Here is a 19,675-nt window from a genome sequence, read left to right as displayed (position 1 = left end):
TACAATGCCAATAGTTTTAACTTTCGCAAATGTGACACCTATAGCATTCGTAATGCAATATGTGTTGTATTTACGTGAATTAGATGCATTGATATTAAAAATAAATATGGCTTTTAATTTTTTTAATAATTAGTACAAGCAAGAGTGTAACCCCTGTTCTTGAACTTTTTAAATTTAAAATTCAATCTGCCGCCTTGTATGGGGCTGAGATATGGGGACCTTGGGCCAGGGATAGTTTCCAGGGCCTGGATAATAAATTTATGAGAGCTATTGTAAGGGTCCCTAATAGTACACCATTAATTCCCCTCCAATTTGATTTGAATTTTAAAAGAACTGATTATTTCATCATCATAAGACCATTATTATTTTGGATAAGGATATGGTCTACCCCTGAATTGCTTGAATATAGAAACAGCCTTCGAGAATTACTGGATCTAGACTCCTTCCATTCTATCCTATGGCTTGGGCATATTAAAAAATGGTTCTCAATCCTGGGCTTGTACCCGCTGTGGGAGAATCCAGATAATCTACCGGCCTTTGCCAAGTCCATAGTAAAACGAGCCTTCTGGTCCTATATGACTAATAGGCTTGTACATGAAAGTAGAACTGGGTCCTTAATCCAAGATTTCCTATCCTTCAAAGATGAGCCCCACTTTAAATCCTTTTTGGACGAAATAGAGCCACCTGTTGCGAAGTCTCTTTTTTTGAAATTCAGGTATGGGAACCTTATGTTGAACTCCAATATAGAACGCTGGTCAAAGAAAAAAATTGGAATGTCTGAATGGCAAAAGTGGGAAATGTTCTATGTGCTCAGATTCCTGTACGGAGAATGAGGTCCACATGTTGTTTATATGCAAAGCGTATTCGAAAGCTCGAAAGAGATGGCTAAAATCCATGTGCACTCTCCTAGGAACTAGATCTTGCCTTGTAGCATATAGGATTATAAAAACTAATACAGCCCAGTTTATTGTATTCAGTATCAGTAGGTTCCTCTACTCTGTGTATATTGTTCGTAGGAAACTTGGTCAGATGCTTTGAGTAGGTCTTTTGTATAAGCTCAAACTCCAGCCGACAAATGAAATGTGTTTAAATGAGGATGCTGAAAATTAATTTTGTACCGTATTTTAAAAAGTCAAATGTTTTTAAAGTATTGGTGTATGTATATTGCTATGATCCTCTGTTTTATTATGTATATATGTGTGTCTTTTATGGCCAACTGGCCGAAATAAAGAAATATATAAATAAATAAATAAATAATACTTGAATAAAAGTTCTTCTAATTGTGTGGAGTGTGTGTTGCATTCAGTAGAGTGTAATTATGTGGTGTGTAATTATCTGGCACTGAGTGGTATTTGGAATGTATGTTGCATTGAGTGTAGTGTAATTATGTAGCTTATAATTATGTGGCACTGAGTGGTATTATGTGGAGTGTATTTAGGTTGCATTGAGTAGAGTGTAATTATGTTGAGTGTAATTATGTGGCACTGAGTGGTATTCTGAGGAGTGTATGTTGTATTCAATAGAGTGTAATTGTGTGATGTGTAATTATGTGGCACTGAGTGGTAATATTTAGAGTGTATGTTGCATTGAGTGCAGTGTAATTACATAGCATATAATTATGCCGTGTGCCTGTATGTGTGCCGTGTGCCTGCGTGTGCATGCGGGCGCCTGTGTGTGTGTGCGTGCGTGCATGCAGAGGGGTGGGGGCTGCCTGTGTCTGTGTAAGGGCTTTGCTCCGCGCAAGCGCAGCTCAGACGCGCGCTGCCGAGGTGAAATCTGACATTGTCAAAGCGCGCGTCTGATAGCTGTCCACATTCCTAAATATGGGCCACAATAGGTCTGAAGCAGACACCTTCAATGCTCACGCATTGAGGGTAGGTCTGCTCGACCTAAAAAAGACCCCAGACGCAAAGGAGGGGGAAGAAAAACTGCCACACGGACATAACCAGGGACGGCAGACCCCAGACAACACAGTCGCCAAAAGGACAGGCTCACCAGACAGCCCATGTGTGCCCCAAGCAAGAGCGCCAGGGCAAAGCTAAATCCGGCCTAACAGCAACCAAGCACACCAGGAGCACCCTGAGCTCAGTCCCCTAGCCGCCCGTAACCCAAGGAAGCCCGCAGAGCAAGGACAGAGAAGAGGCACAGCCCGGCAAAGGGGGACAATAGGGCCCCACCCCCAAGTGGGAGCGAAAACTGAAAAGCAGAGGAAACCCAAACACGGCCCACACCCATGAGCTGGCTGACCACAACGTCCACCACACAAACGCCCCCACCAGCCAGCCCAGGCACGCACCACTAGCTCCAGTGCCTGGGCAGCAGGGAAACAACCATACTGGGCAGCACCAGCACAGCCCTCAAGAAGCCAGGCATCCAAGGGCAGACGTTTATATGCTCAGCCAGTGCAGAGGGAGCAACCCAAACAAGGCTAAGACCCCCACCCCCAAATCGGACCAAGAGCCCAACAGAAAACATGCGTGCAAACTCACATTGATGAATACGTAAGAAGAAATTGCCAGAGAAGTCTAATCCGTAAGACGATCCTCTGACACAATAGCCGCCTGTGAAGGGACCCAAACCTCTGCACTAGTAGGGCTTGTGAACCCCAATGGCACAGAACCCGGTCTCGGAGCTACAGCCCCTCGCACCAGAAGGAAAGGATTAAAACCGCAATGCGGTACTCACCCCTGGGAGCTAACATAATCTCCATCAGCCAGCCCAGGCGTGCTTCACCAGCCCCAGTGCCTGGGCAGCAGGACATCCAGTTCCACACTGGCTGCCGGGCACTCCAGGGGCACCAACAATACAGCCCGAGCAGCAATCCAGCTACTACAGCGCGTCTTCCACCTGCCCTGCCATCAGGAAGATGCACCACCATAACCTAGAAATGATCGGGAGGATCGGCACACCAGCCTCAAAGGGCCTGCCAGCAACATTTGTGCCTCCCAGCAAGCCCAGCAGGCGAGGAGGCACCCAAGACCAATACCGTCCATAACAGCCCAGCAGCCAGACGGGGACCAGAAGCAGAAGCAGCACCCAGCAACAGGGAAGAAGGCACCCAAGACCGACCCCGTCCAGGACCGCCCAGCAGCCAGACGGGGACCAGAAGCAGCACACAGCAACAGGGAGGAAGGCACCCAAGACCCACCCCGTCCAGAACCGCCAAGCAGCCAGACGGGGACCAGAAGCAGGAGAGACAGCATTTAGCACTTCATCCCATTCCTGTCGAGGACAGAAAAAAAAGAACAAGAGGAATGCTGGGCAAGACATGGTTGAGTACTCCCGGTGGGAAGGGGTGGGGTTAGGGGTCTCTGCATTCCTCTGTTCTTTTTACTGTCAGGGAGACGGTAATATCCATAAGTAAGGAATGAGTCGAGGATCGCAGGGACAGGAGTGTAATTGAGAATTGACTCCAGACTTAAGCATAGACTTTATTAATTCAAAATGCTCCGCCTTCAGATACTTTGCCTTCATTACATAGACACCCATAGTGAATTTATTTAAATCTTGGTGGTTCACAAGTAATCATGTTTCGCTCATTACCAGGGATAGCCAATTTATAAAACGTGTTCATGGGTTTAATCCAGGCTTTATTAAAAATCACTGCTGTACTTAAAGTAGGGATCTTTGGGGTGATGAATATCAGAATACGCATAGCCTGTTAGAATAAGATCCTGTTTCTTGAACTTGGTACTAAGTCTGTATCTTCTTCAGATTTATCAAATAAAATGTTATTGATAGTGGCAATATTAAGCATTCTTTTCGGTTGAATTAAGTCATGCACACCGGTGCTATGGTCTTGCCACATTTCCTAATCAAGCATTGGAGGACTAGATCTGCCAGTTTGAGTTTTGAGTTTAAAAGCCCTACCTTGGAATGGCGTATAATACAAATTATTTTACCATTAACTAGCTTGATCTTGTCATTTGTTCACAGAGCCAAAAGTACAACTCCTTTCCATACCATATCTTACTAGACCCCCCACCAGCCTAGAGTGGAAGGCATGTTACTAACAGTCTGCTCTTTCAACGATTGCAATACTACTGAGAGGATATCAAAAGTATACATGGAGTCAAATTATCATTTTCTAGGTGCGATAGAAACCTTACATCGTTAAGGGTTGCATACAAACTACCTTAAATCAAAATGGACTCACCAGTGCATTCAAGTTGCGACTCTATCCTTGGGCTCCCGGGCCTCTGAGCAGGACCACCAACAGACAGGTGCAAAGCCTCATCCCCATCTGGCAGTGATGCTGTGCCTACAAGGCTAATTTCACTTGGTGACAGGTCTGTCATAATTTCCATCTCCTGATTCTTCATCTGGACGCAGCTGATCAACACCAACTAATGACTGGATAAAGATAAGACAGAGTTTACTACTTACTGCTTATAAAAGACTAAATGAGTACTGCAAATAGGTCACCTGTCCGAAGAGTAATAAACATTTTTAAGGCGCCTATGTGAGCTGCTGCCTTGAGGCCTATGTGGGGAAAAGGAGAGGTACGTTCTAGGGTCTGGGAGAACACCTTCCCTAAGTATATTAATGTTGTTACCACCTCCACTGGCGTTTCACCCAACCTCCAATTAAAAGGACAGTACCGCCTTTTTCCTATAAAAGGTCCCACCTTAATCTTTGAAACATTTATTTTCAAGAAATTATCCTCTGCAAACTCAAAATGGACATCCAGATTACACTGAAGACAAGTAGGTGTGAGGTCAAAAATGCCCACATATTCAGCGTACATTAAAAAGTACACATTTTGGAGTGTACTTTGTGGAGGAAGTTGCTAATGTTAATAAAACAGGTAGGTAAATTACTAAGAAATATCTAGAACAAAAGTGGAGCTAAAACACATCCCTGCTTCAAACCATCTTGTGTTAAAATCTTAGAAATCAGTCCCTTGTTCCCTTCCATTAAAACTGCACCAAGTGGATGTATGAAGTGCAATAATAACGCCTTGATAAGTCACTACGGATCCCCAGTCTCACTGGTTTCCTCCATAGTATAGGTCTATCGACCCCTTCAATTGCAGTAGAGAAGTTGACAAACACATAGTATACAACCTCTGACTTAGGCACCACATACTTGTCGATAACAGGTTGTACTATTGTGAAATTATCAGTCACAGTGTGTTTGGGTCTGAAACCCGCCTGGACTAACGGTATAACGCTCTTTAAGTATGCTTTTTCCTTGAGGTGATCCAAAACACTTGAAGTAAAAATCTTCCCTGTTTCATCAAGTAGGGCACTTGACGATAGTTACAGGGAGGGAGACAGGAACCTTTTTGCTGTAAAGGACTACTACACTTCCTGTCCAAGAGCTTGGAATTTGCCCTGTTGCGTAGCAGTGGGAGAACAAGCATTTGCAATGCAAAAGTTCTCGCATTTACGCAAGTTTAAGCTATTGGCATTGTAAATGACAATGCGTTTTAATGAGGTTTCAAAAACCAAAACATAAATAAAAGGCCTTGTCATTAACAATGCCAGCATGCAGCCTACATAGAGAAAATGGCCCGGCTGGTGCGCTCTCCGCTACGCCTCACCAATCACAATGCTGCCATTGCAGCACTGTTATTGACCAAGGGGAGGGGAGGGAGGCTGCCTGTGGCTGCTTCATGTTGGGACCTCGCCACTGCCAGGAGCTGAGGAGGCGCAGGACTCAGAACCCAGTAAGGTAAGTTTTTTGGGGCTGCCTCCTCTCCACATGGGCTGAAGCACCTGTGCTCGTCCATCAGTGCTCAGATCCACTACACACAGCTCAAAGCACACAGTGCGTGGGCTGCCGCTGCACAAAATCAACCTCACCACCCCGGGCTGCGAGGTAGGAGAGGGCGAGACTTTTCTCTTTGGACTCGTGGAAATAATCTTCTCACAGTGTGTCTTAATGCAAATCTGCACTTTATGCTGTTTGTCTGTAATTGCTTCATGTGCGCGGAGTTGGAGTGGCTGATACACGTGAGAAAAGAACTCTGCATGCAGTATTTATGAATTGTTGTAAGTCTGTTCTCCACAGACAGGGGCGGAAGCAGTCTGGAGCGTGATAATGAAGGAAGAGTGAAAGCTGTTGAAACATTTAATACTGCATCCCAGCCGTCAACACACTGGCAGGTTGACAAGTCCCTAGGTCACCGTCATCCTTTGCGATATTATTGCAGTTCCAGTCTAGCACTGATGCATGCAGCTAAGGCGCTAACCACCTCAAAAGTTGGCACGTTCACATCTGGAGTACTGCAGCGGAGACTTTTTTTGGGTTATTTCATTTATTTTCTAGCCCGTAGACAAAGCAGTACGATCTGTTTTTAGTTAATTTACGATATGACAAACTAAGGAATTGGATTTTTACTGTCTATTCACATGCGAGATTGCTTAAAACGCAGTTCTCTTGAGATCTATATGAAGATGACACCAAAAGCGTATGGCGGCTGTGATGTCAATCCTGCATAAAATAACTTCGCTACAAGCGCGCTTTGTGTGTTTTTACTTGCGTACTGTAAATGTGCTCAGATGCAGTTCACTATTAGAAATCGCCTTTACGAAATATTAGATGAACAACATTTAACAGTTTCAAGAAATGTAAAGTGTATGCATTTGGATGAAAGCCTTCTATTGGAGAGCTTTGTTAAGGCAGAGAAAATCTATAGAGAAATGAATGCCTTGTCCAAAAGATCCCAAACTTATGAGAAAAGATGGAACGTCAGCAAAGGCAACAAGCTGTCTCCACGTGCACATCTCCTGTCCGCACAGGTACAGCGAGCAGGAGACAAGGAGGGACAGGAGATGTGCACGCGTACACATGACCCGTATGCGTGCACATCTTCTGTCCGCCTGTACGTGTGCACATGTCCTGTCTCCCTTAGTCCACCAAACGAACAACTATAGGTCTCGCCAAGGCGAACAGCGAATGCGCTGAGTCGCTAGGCAAGACCTAAAAAGGGGGTAAAAGGTCTACTCCAGCCTTCTGGGTCACTGTAATACCTTAATGGGAACCGTATGAGGAACCATCACTGAGGAAGATCTTGCTTTCTTATATACACATCCCAATCTGTTTTTCCTTTGGAGGTATTATATGCCAATCAAGCTAGTGAGATGACTTTAGGAGCTTCTCACAGTTCATCGAGGCAGAGTTAATTGCGTACAATTCAGAAAAGTAGTTAATCCATTCCAACTGAGGGATGGGTATCATAGCAGATTTTTTTTCCACTGCTTATAAATTTAGAGATAAGCTTCCAAAACATTTTACTGTCTTTTTTGTACGACTGCTTGCTGCAAATATACCCAGTTCTTATCCAATATATATTTGTATTGCTTACAAAGCGAAATTTCCTCCTTTTCCTTTGCAAAGCTTGAATGTATTTGCCCCTTGTGAGTGAAAAGAGAAAAAAAAAACTGGTGGCGAAGGAGCCTGTTCAACTTTTTAGAAAGTATAACTTCCTTTGAATTTTTAATGATACGTCCTTTTCTTTCTTTTTGGATGTACCCACCTCCTCTGCATCTCATAAACCACATCTGAAATTATCTCTTAGAATGTATGAATGGGACTTCTTTCTTCTAGTGAATGTTGAAGCTGCAGTGACGTGCGTCCTGCATTCATCTTAGTTATATTGTTTGAGTTCTAAATAATTTGACCTTGATTGCAGGCTATAGTAGCTTCTGTTTCTTTCTGTTAGGGACCAAGATGGCTTATGATTTAGTTGCAATTCAAGGTTTGAAATATTTTTTTTCCTCAAAATTCCTTTTTATTGAGCATCAAATAAAGCATAACACAGAGGGTAATTACCACAAGGGCACCCAAATACGTGCAGGATTCGGGATTGCAATACAGACAGCTATGGCGGGTTCAGCTTCACACGATCCCTAGGCCTGCCACATCACTGTTCGAGTAAATGATGCTAAGTTAAAGCACATAGAACTTCCCCACTCCAAAAACAAACACCCTCCCCCATCCCCCCGCCCGGTGGTGACTAAAGTATAACGGAAAAAAGAAGAAAAGCAAAACATAGGAGGCAAGATTTGACATGGCAGATTGACTAGTGCATGAAGTGAAGGCAAATCTAGAATATATCTTAGAGGCCTAAAGATGCACAGTGACAGAAGGAAGACCTATAATTGGAAGAGGTGCATGGCCCGCACCGTCAGCGGACAAACCGCCGCAGGCCGACCTTGAGACAAAGGCTACCAGAGGACCCCAACTGAGCACAAAGTCTTCGTAATTGTCCCAAAAAATGTCCGCAAGACGTTTCATAGAAAGTATCCTCCACAATCTGGCATGCCACAGTGGGGTCGCCGGTGTATCTGTCTTCTTACTTGAAGCGGCAATAGTGAGCTTGGCTGCACCCAGACACGTCCACAGAATTGCTTTGTCAGTCTTAGATTGCCTGATCAGGTTGGGGTCTCTAATTCCAAGAAGAGCAAAGTCAAAAGAAACCGTGATTAGATAGCCCAAAATGTATTTGATATGAGAAAATTTCATCCCAGAATGGTCGAATCTTAGGGCAATCCCACCATATATGCCTACAGTCCCCCTGCAGCCCACATCCCCGCCAACAGAGATCGGAGGTGTCCGGGAAAATTCATTGGAGCTTAGTAGGCTAGAGGTACCAATCATGTAATGTTTTATAGTGTGCTTCTCGGAGAGCCATGGACCTGTTGTGTTTGGCAATGTCCCTCCATATGTGAGCCATTCGCTATCTGATATGTCCCTACCTAGAACTTGTTACCAGAAAGTCATGTAACGTGCCCGTGGGGAGTGGAGGGTGTGGAGCAGCATCTCATAGAAGGCAGAGATAGCGTCTTTCACGGAGCCTGCCCCAATGGCCACAAACTTCTCTATCTCTGTAAGATCTCTAGTAGCCGCCTCCCCAATGTGGGGCGACGTAACCCAATGCTTGAGTTGCAGATAGTGGTAGAGCTCACTCTGGGGGAGCGCTAAATCCTTTCTACTCTCATAAAACGTTAAAACCTCCCCATAAAGGAATAGATCAGATACTTTGAGGCAATCCCCTCCCTCCAACTGTCAAAGGGCCCCTCATGAACCGCCGGGGGAAATGCTGGATTGAAATGAATGGGCCAGTAAGGTGAAGGAAATGAGCTCCAGCCCTCCCTTTTTGCAACCTTGTCCAAAATGATAAGTGTTGTGCGGGTGGGGGTGCTAAGATATGCATTGGACGGACGATCTCTCCTGGGCTTCCACAAAACATCCCATTTATAACGCCCTATTACAGCGCGTCTGATTCCCTGGCCGACCATTAAGCTAATACCCGTAACTGAGCAGCTTGATAGTACAAAGTAAAGTCAGGTAGGGCCAGTCCTCCCTTATCACGAGGGCGTCTAAGGACATGATGGGGCAGGTGCGCCCTCCCCCCTTGCCAGATGTATTTAGTGATCAGAGTGCGAAGACTCGGTAACATAATACTGTCCAATTCAATAGGGCGATCTTGGAAAAAATATAAAAATGTAGGTAGATCCGACATTTTTATTGCGTTAATGCGTCCCAGCCAAGAAAGGTAGAGCGGCGACCAGCGTTTAAGGTCTTGCTGGAGTTGGGTCAGCAGAGGATGGTATTTCGCTATATACAGATCACCCAGCCGTGCCGTGAGATGTACCCCCAAATAGAGGAGAGAGTGTTTAACCCATTGAAAAGACGTTCGGCGTTTCAAGCGAAGCGTCTCAGTAGGAGGAAGGGTAAGATTAAGTATAAAAGATTTTGTGAAGTTTACCATAAACCCAGCTACCTGCTCAAAGCAGTGTAGTTCACTTTGCACCGCCTGCAACGAAGTCACCGGGTTCGCAAGCGAAACGAGAATGTCAACGGCAAAAAAAGAGGCCTTATGCTGAGTACCTCCAAAGGGAATGCCCCGGATCTCATCATTGGACGGAAACTGGACCGCCAGGGGTTCGATACTAAGGGCAAACAAGAGGGGCAAAAGGGGGCACCCCTGTCGTGTGCCCCTGCTCAGAGCAAAAGGGAAGAAGGAGCACCCGTTTACCAACACACAGGAGGTGGGATGGTGGTAGTTGGCTTTCACCGTGTTAAGAAAAGTATCCCCAACCCCGAATTTCCGCATGGTAAAAAAAAAAGAAAGCCCAGTCCACCCGATCAAAAGCTTTTTTCGCATCAAGCACCACTAAAACTGCGGGAGTCCTAGCTTTAGAAGCTTTCTCGATCAGATGGACTGTACGCCGAAAATTGTCATGTGTTTGCCTCCCCTTTATAAAGCCAGATTGGTCAGGATGGATTAAATCTGGCATCAGGTTTTCCAGACGTGCCGTAAGATTGCCGAATAAAGCTTGGCATCCAAATTAAGAAGCGCAATGGGTCTGTAGGAGCCACAGAATTGCGGATCCTTACCAGGTTTGGGGATTACCGCAATTGTTTTAAATTAATTTTAAATTAATTTATTTATTTACTTATAAATCGCCAGAATCGACTCCCGGAGGAGTATCTTCGCGCTGGGAAATGTATTATCAGAGGGAATTATTGCTCAGGCGCTGAAAAGATAAGTTTTTAATTGTTTCCTAAAGGCAGAATGCTCCGCACTTAAGCAGAGCTGAGCTGGTAGCTTATTCCAATTACTGGGGCCAAGCACAGAAAGGGCTTTACCACCCTGTCTGGTCCGTTTTAGTCTTGGTACATTGAATAGGTGTTTGGCTACCGAACGCAAAGACCGTGTGGGGACATATATATGAAATTTATCTTTCATATATTTTGGGCCTTGGTTCAACAATGCCTTGTGAATGGTACAATGGATTTTAAACTGCACCCGTTTCCGAATGGGCAGCCAATGTAATTGCTGGAGCAATGGCTTGGAGGCTGATCTTACCGGGGCATTCAAAATCAGCCTGGCCGCCATGTTCAGCACGACCTGTAGTCTGTCTAAGGCTGATTCATTGGCTGCTAGTAATAAACCATTGCAGTGTTCCAGTCGACTCAATACAAGTGCCTGGGTTATGGTCTTATGTGCAGAGTGCGGTAATAAGGACAAAATTCGACGTAACATTCTCAATATATGGAAACAGGCTCCAGCAGTTTGGGCAGCATGGGCTTTCATTGTCAGAGTCTGTTCCAAGCGGACCCCTAGGTTTTTAATGTCCGTTTTAGGAGGAGGCGATATACCCATATCCGATGGCCACCAATCCGGTGGCCACGATAACTTGGCCTCTCCAAATAGCATGATCTCGGTCTTTCCTACGTTACACTGAAGATAATTATTCTTCATCCACTTGGAAATTGTTCCCATTCCAATGGAGAATGCCCTTTTCACCACCGGCGTGAATTTTTCAAATGGAAACAGCAGTTGGGTATCATCCGCGTATGAAACGGGGATGAATCCGCTGCTTCTAAATAGTTCTACCAAGGGAGCCACATAGGTATTAAAAAGAGTTGGGCTCAAACATAAGCCCTGGGGGACTCCCTTTGACAGGGTTACCGAAGAGGACCTAAAATTCCCGATGGACGGAGCATCTGAATCAATCAAACACTCGCATCTCACGGCACGCCATAAGTGTGGCAGGGTATGCTCAGACGTGAGGCACGGGGTCAGACTGATTTGCATATAGCCATGTCTGAACTGGGGTGGCAGAGTAGGCTAAAGAACGGTGATGGATTAAACCCAGATCTTTTGACTGGGTGTGAGTGTTTGATTGATTCAGATGCTCCGTCCATCACCACCCCTTTCGTACCGTTTCTGGTATGAGCAGTGGGAACATCGCCATCAGTTCTTCAGTTTTGAATCACACGGTTTATTCCATGCAGCGATTCCAATCACATTCTTCCATGTTTATCTGCCTTGACATCAAGGTTGGGGGAAGACCACACAAAAAGCTGTCAGCTCGAACAGTACCCTATGAAATATTTACTGCAATAATTTAATTAATGGGGTGGATAGGACACCCATACCCAATTATAACAGTGAACTATTAATATTGCAAATCAGAAAAGTGATGACAAACCTATAATTGAACCAACAACATCCAACCCCACTTTCTGTCATGCTGCAGTAAGTCACGCCCCTGTATTCTATTACAGGACCGGAGGATTCATATTATGCTTTCTCTTTCTTTTACTGTAATCACAGCAGCGAATGAAATTTCAATTAGTAACAAAACGACATTGTCCATAATGCTTTGCATCAGTCACGCCCTCTTAACCCCCAATAAGAGCCATCAACACAGTCCCATCATCCTCTTTCTTTGCTCCTCACAGCAGAGTTAAGTATTACCTCGCTATATATGGATTTACTTGATTGTTCTTATTAAGCTTATTGTGCTTGTAGCGCGGAGTTTGTAGCGGATTTCATTATTAGCTAATGTATTATGCTTATTATTTCTTATTAAGCATTGTGAGCGTTTTTTGTAATGTTCTGTTGCCTTGTTGTGCAAATTGGGGAACGCACGCAGAGACGGGTCTATGTCCTGGTTGACAACGCTACTGCGCTTTAGCCTCTGAAATTAGCGCTGTCCAGCGCGGGCGTACCTGACCGCTTTTGTGGTTGCTTTGACTGTCTTTTTGGTCGCGAGTGACGCGCGCTGGTGTCCTGAGATCCCCTCATCGCCTGACAACACTGCAGGAGCCGTGTGGTTCACAGCCGACAGGCCCAGCCCAATTGGGCCCATTGGGCTCAATTTGGGCTGGCGTTGGGCTGCGCACCTCGCGATCGTCCTAAATAAGAGATTTACCGCTTTTAGGCGGAGAGTTTGCCAGAGCTGGACGCCTGATCGGCAGTAAGAGACATCACCTTGTGGGAGTGGCACACGCTCCTTATAAATTCATTTTGGCTCCTACGCCTACTAAAGGCTCCAACAACCTGACTACAGCTTTGCTGAGGGGGCTTGGTACTCTATTGAAATTAATGTTATTGTGTGCTAATGGGCTTGCCCCCCCAATTACTCCTCCAGTACTTGAATATATACATATATTACATCATCACCACTTCATTATTTCTCTAAGATGGAAGAGTGGGTGAGGTACGAAAATGATGAGGAGGAAGTTTATTATGGGGGACAGCAGGAGACTGTCCTCGAGGACAGCATTGTAGAGAGGCTCTGGAGGCCTCTGTCCAATCCTCAGTGAACAAGGCTATAGAGAGCACAGTACCAAACACTGTGCAACAAGCATTGGCGGCTGCATTAAAACCAATTACTAAACAGCTTGAAAGTTTTGCCAAACGCCATGGGTTCGGTACAGACAAACCCAAGCTTGATAACCCTCCGGATCAAAGTGCTGCGAAAGAGAGTCAATGGCCACATGCTAATGTGTTAGGTTCACTACCCCAAACTCCGGCTGGGGATGATGTGTATTCCACAGGTGGCAAGGCAAAGAGCAAACAAATGGTGCATGCGGAGAAAGACACCACCAACACTGACACTACCACAACCGATGAGGAGGCCCCTCCCAGGAAGAAAGCTAAGAAAATGGCTTCATCAACTCCCGATATTCTAACAAATACTCCATTTACCTTCATTCCTAGTGACATTGTGCATCCCTGCTCTTCTGACTGGGCCCCGGAAGATACCGAATATTTACACGAGAACCTTCGCAACGGGTTTGACAAGGAAGTTCGCAATCGGCTCCGGTCAGTGTGCCCTTGACCCGATCTGACAGAGAAGGTGGCTGAAACACCAGAGATCGACATTAGTCTTCTCACATTTCTGTAGAAGTTTGCAAAGGATCCCAAGAAGGGGATCGACTGCGCCTGGCAGGGATGTCAAGACAAGCTCCTCGACGTTGTTGGGCCTTTGGCAAAGATCTTAGAAATGGCTCTGGTGGCCAAGGAGGCGGCTACTCGGGTGGACCCGCAAATCTTCGCAAGATGGACACCAAGGGCAATCTGCGTTCTTGGTAACGCCAATTGCGCTATTTCCACTGAAAGGCAAAAATCCTTGCTTATTCGCATGGATTCGAATCTCACCAATCTGGCATCCGCAGAGTCAGGACCCCTCTCTGATGGCAATCTCTTCGGAGACCGCTTTGTAAAGGATGTGTCAAAGTATGTGGCAACATTTACATCGCTTGACAAAACGCAATCTGGCATTAAGCTGGACTTCCAGCAAGTCCTTTTCAACAGGGTCGGACGAGGCAGGGGACGCTCGTCAGGCCGTTTCTGTAATCAAGGTCCCCCCAGAGGAGACTATGGTCGCGGCAGAGGAGAGTGGGATTCAACAAGAGGGGGCACCTTCTATATCACACGTCGCCGATTCAACAGATGGCGTATCTACGGAGGTGGGACCAGAGCAGGCTTCAAGGCTCAAAATTCTACAGGTAATCGTAACAGATATGTCTCCGTTACCATTGGGGATGGGGGGCTTTCAAACACAATTCTTTGTTCACAATTATCGAAATCTGACACAGGATGCGTGGGTAATTCAAACTGTTCAGAGGTTCCATCTGGAGTTCTATGGAACACCCCTTCAGGACACACGTCCCAGACCACTCCATTATTCCCAACAAGAGTGTATTTTTATAGACAACAAAATAACCGAATTGCTGCGAAAGCACGTGATATCACCATGCAACAACAGGCCTCGTGGCTTTTGCAGCAATTTCTTCTTAGTTCAGAAGAAGGGCGGTGGCCACAGGCTGGTCCTGATTCTGAGAGAGTTCAATCAATATCTATTTACAAGCATTTCAAGATGGAGATCCCAAAGATCCCTACCTATCCATTCCCATTTTTCCACCACATCGACGCTTCCTTCAATTTCAATGGAGAAATCGATGGTTCGAGTTTTTGACCCTTCCTTTCAGGCTTTCCTCGGCTCCTTGGTGCTTCACCAAGGTGATGAAGCCGGTTGTGGTTCACCTGCGAGAGCAGGGGGTTTGCATGGTTATTTATCTGGACGACATCCTAATTATGGCACAGAGTCCAGAGTTAGCTTCACAACACCTCCAAATGACAAGGTCTCTGTTGCAGAGTCTGGGGTTTGTAACCAACCATCCCAAGTGGCTCTTTGCCCGACGCAAACAATACATTTTCTGGGTTTCGCGATAGACTCCCAGGCGGTCCAATTGAGTCGCCCCAAAACGAAATTAAAGGACCTCAAGAAGGAGATTATGGCAATCCTCAACAAGCAGGTGGTCTCTCTCAGAGTCATTGCCAGAGTAGTGGGATTACTAGCATCCTCCATTCAAGCGATCTACCCGGGACCTCTGCATTACAGAGCCTTGCAGAGGCTGAAAATCCAACATCTCCAGAAAGCTCCGTCTTACACTGATCTGGTCCCGGTGTCACAGGAAGTGAGAGAGGAGATGTAGTGGTGGCTGGGCCACAGGGAAGCGTGGAACAGCAGAGCGATATTCGTCTCACAGCCCGAGTTTACCATGGACTCAGACACCAGCCGCTGGGGTTGGGGAGCACGCTGCGGAGACATTTCCACAGGCGGAAGGTGGTCTCCCCAAGAACTATCACATTTCAATTGTCTGGAACTCCTAGCTGGTTCCTTTGCGATTCGGACACTATCTCGCAAGCAGACCTCATGTTGTATCCTTCTCAGGATGGACACCATTTCAGCGGTGAGGTACATCAACAATTTGGGAGGCACAAGATCGTCCCTACTATTAAAAATTGCCATGGACTTTTGGCACAATTGCCGGATTCGTAAGATCACGGTAATAGCGGAGGACATCCCGGGTCAGTCCAACCGGATAGTGGACTGTAATTCCAAACACCTCAGGGATTACAGCGATTGGAAATTACTACAGGACAGATTTCAGTGGTTGCAAGAACTTTGGGCTCTTTGCCAGACAGACCAGTTTGCTTCCAGGCTGAATCCGCAACTTCCCAGTTTCTTCAGCTGGAGACCGGACCCAGCAGCGAAGGCCACGGATGTCTTCCTTCAGGATTGGTCAGGAGCGTTGAATTATGCGTTTCCACCTTTCCTTATGATTCCCAGAGTGACATCACACATTTTCAAGCAACAAGCGGAGGTGATTCTAGTGACGCCCCTGTGGCGATCGCAGCCTTGCTTCCCGGTGTTGCTAGAGATAAGCTGCGATCGCCCCAGGATGCTTCCGTGGTCGGAGCCACTACTCCTTGGCCCTCAAAAGGAACAACATCGGTTGATCCTCTCGGGCGACTGTCACTGATGGCATGGCGGCTTTCGGCAACAGTGGGAAATGCCGGGATTTTCAGACACAGCTGCAGCATTCTTCAAACGGGCTTGGGTTCCTGCAACTAGGAAACAATACTCTTCAGCCTGGAAAGGATGGGTGGGTTGGTGCCAGGAACGGCACGTGGATCCCGTGGGGGCAGGCTTACCCCACATTGTAAATTTCCTTTCAGATAAGGCAGCCGAAGGCTTGGCTTATCATTCTGTGAACAACTTTAGATCTGCCATTTCTGCAGGCCATTGTCAGGTAGATGGGAAATCAGTTGGTATGCACCCAATTATATGTAAACTCCTTAAGGGCATTCTAGTGGCTAATCCTATTGAACCTAAGTATTCAGGTTTATGGGATGTTTCCTTGGTCATTTCCCTTTTTAATAGTTGGCCAGCAAACAAGCTTCTATCTAGAAAGCAATTATTTGCCAAATTGGCTATGCTTTTATGTTTGTCATCTTGTCAGCGTTCATCGGATGTGTGGGCTCTAGACATTACAGGGAGAGTATTTACTCCGGAAGGAGTTTGCTTTACTATCACAGGACGCACAAAGACTATCAAGACATATGGATTATAATGCTTTTCCTAGCAATGACAAGTTATGTGTTGTGCAATTTTTAAAAACCTATGAGGAATGTACTCGTTCTCTGAGACCAGAGGGTTCTACCCACCTTTTAACTACGTTGCAAAAACGCTTTAAGCCTGCGTCTGCTGCTAAGATAGCCAGATGGCTTCGATATGTTATTCAAGAAGCAGGTATTGACACTCAAATGTTTGGTGCACATTCTGTGTGAGGTGCCATGGCTTCTAAATCTTATATGTTGGGTTCTAACACCCAGGACATTATGCGTTGTGGCGATTTTTCATCTGAATCAACATATAAGCAGTTTTATAAGCTGGTGGGAGATAGAACATCTGTTTTTTTTTTTTGATAATCAAGTTTTTTTTTTTCGTTTTTTTTTTTTTAGAACAAAGCACGAGATACAGTGGTAGCGAATTCAGGCACATTACTTAGATAAAGTACAATCGAGAGAAAGACGACAGAGACTTGTAAGGCCGCCCGCGAACCAGTCATAGATCACGATGAGCCTCGTGGACAGGTAGTAGAGGTGAAGATTGGTTACCCCATGCCCCCATCGTAGGGAAGTATGCGGCAATGTGCCAGGGACATTCGTGGCCTCCCCACAAAAACAGGGTGAGGGCACTGGCTATTTCCCGAAACCAACTTCCTGGGAGATGAAGGGTAATATTTTGTAAAATGTATAAAAAACGGTGGAGGGCCATCATTTTAAAAAGAGCACTCCTGCCAAGTGGGTTGAGAGGGAGAGATTGCCATTTCCTGAGGTCCGCCTTGGCCCTGGTGACCAGGGGCGTGATGTTCAGGGCCCATTCGAGTTCTGGAAGGAGGGCGACCCACACCCCCAAGTACTTGTATGACTGCCTGTGCAGGGGAATGGTTGTTTGCCAATCGAAGCAAGTCCGGGATGGGTGTAGGGGGACCAGTGTGGATTTCGCCAGGTTGAGCCTGAGGCCTGAGACCCGTTCAAAGGCAGAGAGGGTTTTCCAAGCATCTTGAGCCGGAGCTCTCTGGGTCCACCAGGAAAAGGAGGACGTCATCGGCGTACAGGGCGATCTTGTCGATCTGATGCGGGTCCCAACCTCGGATGAGGGGTCTCGACGGGCGAGGGAGGCCAGGGGCTTCATTGCGACTGCAAATAGGAACGGCGAGAGGGGGCAGCCCTGGCGAGTGCCCCTTTGGATGGGAAATGTCTCGGAAAGCACGCCATTAATGTGGACCTTTGCCTAGGGATTGTAGTATAGGACCCGGATAAGGCGTTGAAACGGGGGGGGGGCCGAAACCCATCCCCTCCAACACGTCCACAAGGTAGCTCCAATCTACCGTATCAAATGCTTTTTCAACATCTATGAAAAGCAAGGCCAAGTATGGGGTGAGGTGATGGCTGTGTGCAAGGGCAAGGTGAAAGCGGCGTATGCAGTGCCGGGTGCCCTGGGCAGGCATAAAGCAGCATTGATCTGGGTGAACCAACTCTTGCAAATGGGGGTGGAGTATTTGGGCCACAGCAGTGGCGAAAATGTTTACCCCCGTATTTAGGAGGGAGATGGGGCGGTAGTCCGCACAGGCAAGGGAGGGCGGCTGTGTCTTTGGGAGGACTACAATAGTAGCCACATCAGTCTCTGTTGGGAAGAACCCTGTGTCCACTACATGTTTAAACAATTCCACTAAATGTGGGACCAGTGTGTCACGGTAGGTCGCGTAGTATTCTTGGGGGTAACCGTCGGGCCCGGGGGTCTTGCCGGAGCGCAACAGGGAAATAGCCCAATGTATCTATTCCGGGGTGAAAGGAAGATCCAGGATCTCCGAGACAGTCTGGGAGAGGCAGGGCAGCTGAGTCCCGGTCTTGGATAACGAATCAGCCAGAGAGGTTCTGGGAGGTCGGGCCGCGTAGAGGGCAGCATAGTAGCCCGCGAAAGTTTGGGCGAAGGCTTAGGAAGTGACATGATGAACCCAGGTCTCATCACGAATCTCAGGAATAATGTGGTTGGCTTTGGGGTAAGACACTAAATTGTGAAGTAATTTGCCATTTTTAATGCTCCAGCCATACCAGTGTGCCACAGCATTTTAGCGGACTCCAGCGAGATCTGGCAGATCTCTTCGTGGAGCAGTGTAAGCTGTCGATCGAAGTCATCGCTGTCCGTGTTAGCCTGGGCGCCCTCCAACTGTGACGCTTGGGCATTCAGCTCCACTAGTCGGGCGGTCTGCTCCATGCGTTTCGCGTGGACCAAACCTCTAGCCACCCCTCGTATAGTGGCCTTGCCGTCCTCCCGTAATGTTCCCGGTGAAGAGACCGAACCCGTATTAGTCGAGAAATAATGCCTCAGTTACTGCCTGAGGGATTCAACGAATTCTGCATCTTGCAGGAACCAGGCATTCATCTGCCATGCCGCACACTAAGATCTCCTCTTGATAAAAAAAAGTATTCCACTCAACTTTTCATTTGAATTTTCAATTCTTTTTATTATTCATTCGTGAGTTCATCTTGATTCAACTTCTCTTATTTCATTAATCAACTTATATTTCTGATTGACATTCCTTTGAACATCATTGCTGTCCAATCCTCCTATGCATTTCGGGCCTAAAAGCCCTTCCTCAGGGAGTGGCACTAAGAATTCAAAAGCATATGAATAAACGATCAGCTTATCGTGCATAATCAAAAGATAATAGATAACATGACATGGCATGCTGCATGCAAAAGGTGTGCGTGTTTTGTGTTCGGGTGAAAGTGTAAACGCGATGTGCTTATAAAGTCACAAAAAGTACGAAGAAATACATGAGTGTCCTCTTCGTCATAACGTAGTCAACCTGCAGTTTCAACAAAACATGTCTGTGGGTTAAATCACCCACCTACCAAAATCTCTAACGTTATTTTGTCAGGTATATCGTGTGTATCAAAACTGACCTTAAACGAAATCAGCTATGGCTCAGCCGTTACTCAATACTCTCGGCACCTTCCGAAACTTTCAGGAACCTGGAGCGCTCTTACGCGCTTCCGTGTTTAAAA

At 46.4% G+C, this 19,675-nt stretch overlaps 1 protein-coding gene across 3 annotated transcripts in view; it reads right to left on the bottom strand.

The window, feature by feature from the left end:
- The window catches only part of TXLNA (taxilin alpha), a 174,214-nt gene that overhangs the window by 139,811 nt on the left and 14,728 nt on the right, over positions 1-19,675 (bottom strand). For all 3 annotated transcript variants that reach the window (XM_086955664.1, XM_086955665.1, XM_086955667.1), the window contains exon 2: positions 4,157-4,353. In XM_086955664.1, the coding sequence (XP_086811790.1) occupies positions 4,157-4,322 (166 nt within the window). In that variant the 5' untranslated portion in view covers positions 4,323-4,353. The remainder of the gene's footprint in view (positions 1-4,156; positions 4,354-19,675) is intronic.

Source organism: Lissotriton vulgaris, chromosome 2_1 (genome assembly GCF_964263255.1).
Source record: "Lissotriton vulgaris chromosome 2_1, aLisVul1.2, whole genome shotgun sequence".
NCBI classification, from domain to species: domain Eukaryota; kingdom Metazoa; phylum Chordata; class Amphibia; order Caudata; family Salamandridae; genus Lissotriton; species Lissotriton vulgaris.
This window is presented reverse-complemented; position numbering and strand designations above follow the sequence as displayed.